Here is a 6,000-nt window from a genome sequence, read left to right as displayed (position 1 = left end):
TGGCCCTCTCACTGGGACAGCAACTGCCGACCAGGGTCTCCAGGAAGAAGGGAAGAGCAGGATGCATGTTCCCTGCCCAGGGACCCTACAGGACTCTCCGGAGCCCCCTCCCTTCCCTGTCCCTGTAGTGCCATGCCCCATTTCTCTCTTTCCTGTCCCTCCAGTCCTATTCCTGCCCATTCTCTGACTTATGGCCTCTTGTCTCTCTCTCTAATCACAGGGTCTTGAGCTTACAAACACCCACTGAGTCAGACGCTGCCAGGGCTCAAACTGGGGCTCCCCCCGACTTCTCTCTTCTCCATCCATTTTTGTCCCCTCTTCTTTTCTGTTTGTCCCTCCACGTCCCCCCACACTCCACATACACACACACACACACACACACACACACACACACACACACGCAGAGTCTACCATTTGCAAACACCCACAGAGCCAGGCTCTGCCTGGGTTCTGAGCTGGGCATTCCTGCTGAAGCTGGGGAAAACCGTGTCATAGGGGCTTGTGAGCTTGTGATAGGGGGTCCTGCTGAGGCAAAAACCTCCCTCGGGGAACTGAGCATACAGGCAACACACCCCCTGCAGGCCACTAACCCCTTTCCTTTGGAACAACTCTCTTTAAGGATGGCTCCCCCCACAGGGGAATTCCTGAAGCCAACAGTTGACAAACCCACACACCCTCTGAGGGCTGGGCACCAGATAAAAAGCCCTCCTTAAAGCCAGCCCTCCTGGGGACGGTGTGGGACCCAGCAGGGCAGACCTGCCGCTGTCACCACCGCCTCTGAGATTGATCCTGATACCCGCACAGGGCAGAGGACCTGACCTCCTGTAGGACCCAAGGCTGACTGACCCCTGCCGAATGCTGGGGTCACCGGGGACACTCACTCCAGCTGAGGGCAGAGCACGAGCAGTGGACCGGCAGAGCACCTGCCCCTGTCACTAGCTCCAGGTCTGCCAAGGTCACCTGCCCTGAATCCCGAGAGCGGCAGCACTTAGCCGACATCTGCACCCAAGAAAAACTGGTTTTCTAAGTTTTTCTGGTTTGTTCTCAGCGCACCGATGAAGGCTCTATTTCTGTCTCTCCGTTGGGAGGGTGAGCTTTGCCAATGACTAATCCCAGCCCTGAAGATTGATACCCTTGTCACCTGCACGTGGGACCCAAGCCCAGCAGGGAAGTGAAGATAAGCCCTTGCCTGCAGCTGAAACCCCAGCCTGCCAGGGCCACCCGGCCTTTTGCTGCTGCAGAACAGCTAGGGGCTGCCATTGCTGCCATTGCTGCCATTGCTGCCAGGGCCACCTCTGTGCTCCTGCAGACACTGAATCACAGTGACCACCTGGGGCCCAGACTGGCCCTCACAGGGAATTAGTGGTGGCTGCCTCTGCAGGAGAGTGGAGCCCCTGGATGGATCTTGGGACCCGAGCCCCTCATGTCTGCCCTGCTGACGCTGTGTGTGGCGCTCTTGCTTCTGGGTACCCCTGGCTGTGGCGCCCAGCACTGGGAGCCCTGCACAGGTAAGGTGGCCACATGGGGACCTGGGTAGGGTAGCTTTTGTGGATTTGGAGGGGAATGGGTTCGGACATGACACTTCTGGGTACCAAATCACTGCATGTGATAGGATTGTGGCTCCTAGACAGCTGGATGGGCGGTGGGGTTGCGGGGGACAGGGGGATACAGTAGAGGGGGGCTGTGCAGACAGTTACAATAGAGGTCTCTCTGAGCTGCCAGAGGTGGGAGGAGTCTCAGGTTTCAAAGAGCTACCAGCAGCCATCGAGGCCTCGCATGTACTTACCTGCTTGGCTGCCGGGGAAGGCCGAGCACCTGCTTCAGGAATGAAGTCCCCGGCCCTCGGGCTCCTGGCATGGAGATGAGCTATCCAACCTGCACTTAGCAAAGCTCTGGGCCGCCACGGGCCTGGCTCTGTCCCCAGTTGAAGAAGAAACACAGGCCCAGCCCCAAACACACCCACAACCCACACCTGGGTTCAGCCTGGAGCTCCCCAGGGTGGGCTCACTGCTTCCTTCTCTTCTAGAGAGGCCACCTGGGAGCACTAGTGACCACGACATGCTGTCCCAGGGTTCCCCACAAGAGATTCTATTTGTCAAGTCATAGTTCATGGGATAAAGAAACAAGACAGTTGAATCTGGTACCCAGACCTCCCGGGGGACTGCAAGTTGGTGATGGGGACCCCCGGGACAAGTGGTGACGGGCGGCTGTGGCTGCATATGCCTGCCTCCTCCTCGGTTGCCTGGAAGTGTGAGGCTCCTTCACGGGCTGGGCCGTTGCTCTCTGTGACACGTCCGGGAGGTGATCCCGTGACCCGGGTTTGGAGCACTGATGTACATGGCTGGTGCAATTTACAACCTAACCACACAGAAGTGATTGGCTGTGAGTTCCAGCAATCGATAGATCACGGGCTGCGAGTGAGAAGGCCCTGGGGCCCTGATACAGGACCACAGTGGGAATCTGAGATGGAACAGGAGCCCCCTGGCCCCTGTATCCTGCTCTCCACAGCCGCACTTTCAATGATGGATCTGAATGTGGGGCTTCGCCAGCTGAATGTCGCTATGTCGGTTGTCACTGTACAAATCCCCTGGCTCCAAGCAATGGCACCTGGGTGCCAGCCTTTCCCCCTCTTATGCGGGGCCACCCCATGCAGGTGAGTGTGTCAGTGAGCCTTAGAAGGACCTTGTGCAAGCCTGGCTGGGTGTCATGAGTGAGAGCCACCGTGCTTCCGGGACCGGGATGAGTCACGGACATGTGCTTTCCTGTTCTCGAGCCTGGGGAACACAGCCGACCTGTACATGATAATAAAGGTTATTTATAAAGCCCGCCCCCTCTCCCTTGGAGGTATGTTTCAAATAGTTAAAAGATGACCCAGTTACAAACATGGTGAACCAGGGAGGAAATATAAAAGTCAGGCTGATATTATGGTGTTACATCGTAAGACGCTTGAGAGGCCAGCGAGGGTTGGCCCAGGTTTAAGTCCCTGTGGTTCTATTCTGTGTGGAGCATTGAGTAGTTCTGGGCTTCTATGAGGGCTCCCTTTCACCTTCCCCTGGCCTGGGCTGCTGTCTCAGCAGGTGGGAAGCCGGGGGGGGGGGTGAAGCTTCCATAAGCATTCATAGCCCTCACTCTTGGCTGTAGAGGTGACCCAGGAACACCTCTTGTCAAGTGCTTCCTGGTGCTTAATGTGCAAACGAGGTGACAAGATGGGGGTCTGGTATCCCACAGGAAATATCTTGGTTGTTATCCACAGCTGTCCCTGTGGGGGTCTGGCATACTGTGTTCTGGGGACTTTCTGAGAAGGGCCGGTGGCTTCACTCTCCAGCAGGTGACCATCAGTGAGGCTCTCAGGGGCCCCCAGGTCACTGGACTCACATACTGTGGAGTACAGGCTGGGGTAGGGGTTCCGTCATAGAGAGTCATGGGCATCCCAGATACCAGGTGAGTGAACTCCCAGGGGTGTTCTGGCTCCTAGTGGGAGCTGACAGGAAGGTCCCCAGGAGAGTGGGCGGGCAGGGGCAGGGTGCCACCTGTCTTCACAGCCCTGGAAGGCAGGAAGGTTTGGTGTCTGGGCAGGAGCAACATTCCCAAGGTGCCTTTTCCCCACCGGGCATGGTCCAGGCCTGCTGAGGGTTAGAGGTCCTTGGGGCAGGCTCCTGGGGGGTTAGGGTTCACAGCTTCCCCACTGGGCATGGTCCAGGCCTGCTGAGGGTTAGAGGTCCTTGGGACAGACTCCTGGGGTGCTAGGGTTCACAGCTTCCTGGGGTGACAGCCTGGGAAACCTGCTCACTTCCACCCTGCTGTCTCCTGCATGGGCAGAGTAGGGCTCAGAGCTCAGAGGACACTGGTGTGGGGGTGGAGAGGGACAGCAGCCCAGAACATGGCTATGGCTGAGAGGACATGGCATGCTTGGGGCTCTGGAAATGTGGGTGGCATCCAGGCTGACCCAAGGGAGAGAGAGAGAGAGAGACAGACAGACAGACAGACAGACAGACAGAGACAGAGACAGAGAGAGACAGAGACAGAGAGAGACAGAGACAGAGACAGAGGCAGAGACAGAGACAGAGAGAGAGAGCAGGTGCAGGCCCCAGACCCCAGAGGGCAGATTATGAAGCGCCTGCCATTCAGCTTATTTCTCTTTGATACCTTCCCCTGGCCTCCAGGCTGTGCTCTTCATGGGGACACAGATCTACAGGTTGGGGCATTTGAATAGAGTAGTACAGGAGCCTGCTCGGGAGGCACTATGCTCTGCCTATGCCACACTTCGACTGGCCTCTCCTGTCCCTGAACACTGGCAGTCAACCAGGGACAATGAGACCTGGGGACTAAGGGTTCTCTTGCCGGGGACCAGTCTGTCTGCCAGCCACCAGCCCCAGTCCACTGGGGACTCCAGGCAGAGGTGAGACAGTTCATGTCCTGGGGTTCATCTGGAAATGCTCTCAGGACATCTGGCCCTTGCTTGAGGCAGGAAGAGGGACACTCAAAGGCCAGGATGAGAGGTTTTATTAATGGCATTGGGGAAAGCAGAGGATGCTGGAAGGTTGGAGTGCTACCAGGCCTTAATAGGAAGCGGCAGGGGTGGGGGGTGGGCACCAGCTGTTGGGGTGTGACATCAGAGCTATCATCTATGATGGTGCCAAAGCTGATACTGCAGACAACCCCTCAGGTCACTGTGAGGCAAGGAAGGAACTGAGCTCTGGGACCCCACAGGACAAGACCATCAGCAGCTGCACTTCTGGGCTGAGGAGAGGCCACAGCAGGCCTGGCGGGAGCAGGCAGGGCGGCAGAGCAGGGACACGCTGGAGCAGGGCTTGCAGCAGCTGGGCTGGCAGGAGGAGGCACAGCAGGAGGAGGTGGGCACACAGCAGGCGGGTCTGCACACAGGGCGGCAGAGCAGGGACACGCTGGAGCAGGGCTTGCAGCAGACAGGCTTGCAGCACACAGACACACAGCAGGATGGCTGGCAGCATGAGGGCTGGCAGCTAGACTGCTGGCATCATGAGGACCCAGAGCAGATGGGTGTGCAGCAGACAGGCTTGCAGCAAAGAGTCACAGAACAGGGTGAGGAGGTGCAGCATGAGGGCTGGCAGCTAGACTGCTGGCAGCATGAGGAGGACCCGGAGCAGATGGGTGTGCAGCAGACAGGCTTGCAGCAGACAGGCACACAGCAGGAGGACTGACAGCATGAGGGCTGGCAGCTAGACTGCTGGCAGCAAGAGGAGGACCCAGAGCAGATGGGTGTGCAGCAGACAGGCTTGCAGCACAGGGTCACACAGCAGGACTGCTGGCAGGGGGAGCAGGTGCAGCAAGCTGGCTGACAGCTAGACTGCTGGCAGCATGAGGGTGTGCAGGAGCTGGTGCAGGAAGATTGACAGCAGGGGCTGGACACACAGCTCACTGGGGTGCAGATGAGGGTCAGGCAGGGGGCTGGGGCACAGCATCTGGGGACACAGTAACTTGGGACACAGCAGCTGGGCTCACAGCAGCTCTCTGGGCAGTCGTCCACCCAGGAGGAGTCAGTACAAGAATCACAGGACCCGGGCAGGCAGACCCGGCTGTCGTAGCTCAGGTCACTGGAGCAGATGGACATGGTGGAGGTGGCCATGGTGGGCAGGTCTGGTAGCTGTGCGTAAGTGTGTGTGTGCGTGAGTGTGTGTGAGTGTGTGAATGTGAGGGGCTGGCTGCCAGCTTTTATACCCTGCACTTTTTATACCCTGTGTTGTTGGTGCAGGCGGCTTTTCACAGCAACGCTTTCCTTGTTGGTGTTTGGAGCTGGTTCCTGGAGAGCCCTCATCAGCAGGAAGATGCTACTTTACTTGTAAAGGTCCTAGCTGTGTGTTGTGCTAAGCCTGTGTGTTGTCCCTGGCCAGCTCTACTGATGGGTAGGAGACAGTGGCTGTCAGGTGCTGGGCTCCTTTGGATCCATGCTGCTGGGAAGCCCAGCTATTTGAGTGGTCTGAGTTGGCCATGCCTGTCCCCTTTCTCTTTTAAGTTTGCCAT

General features: G+C 57.9%; 1 protein-coding gene across 3 annotated transcripts; it reads right to left on the bottom strand.

Annotated features, from left to right (window-relative positions):
- Positions 1-4,720: 4,720 nt before the first annotated feature.
- On the bottom strand, positions 4,721-5,605 carry LOC121134293 (keratin-associated protein 10-12-like). Of its 3 annotated transcripts, none has more exons than XM_040732366.1 (2): positions 5,054-5,605; positions 4,721-4,930 (listed from the first exon to the last, which is right to left on the bottom strand). In XM_040732366.1, the coding sequence occupies exons 1-2, from the start codon at positions 5,603-5,605 to the stop codon at positions 4,721-4,723; spliced, it is 762 nt and encodes a 253-aa protein (XP_040588300.1). The 3 variants fall into 3 exon arrangements, with proteins under 3 accessions (XP_040588300.1, XP_040588302.1, XP_040588301.1); XM_040732368.1 differs by having other exon boundaries at positions 4,721-4,944; positions 5,098-5,605; XM_040732367.1 differs by having other exon boundaries at positions 4,721-4,982; positions 5,118-5,605.
- Positions 5,606-6,000: the final 395 nt, after the last annotated feature.

Source organism: Mesocricetus auratus, unplaced genomic scaffold (genome assembly GCF_017639785.1).
Source record: "Mesocricetus auratus isolate SY011 unplaced genomic scaffold, BCM_Maur_2.0 Super-Scaffold_100027, whole genome shotgun sequence".
NCBI classification, from domain to species: domain Eukaryota; kingdom Metazoa; phylum Chordata; class Mammalia; order Rodentia; family Cricetidae; genus Mesocricetus; species Mesocricetus auratus.
This window is presented reverse-complemented; position numbering and strand designations above follow the sequence as displayed.

Coding starts and splice junctions, on each gene's coding strand:
- LOC121134293 (XM_040732366.1), bottom strand. CDS start 5,605: ATGGCCACCTCCACCATGTCCATCTGCTCCAGTGACCTGAGCTACGAC. Junction 4,931..5,053: donor GCACCTCCTCACCCTGTTCT/GTGACTCTTTGC, acceptor GTGTGCTGCAAG/CCTGTCTGCTGCAAGCCCTG.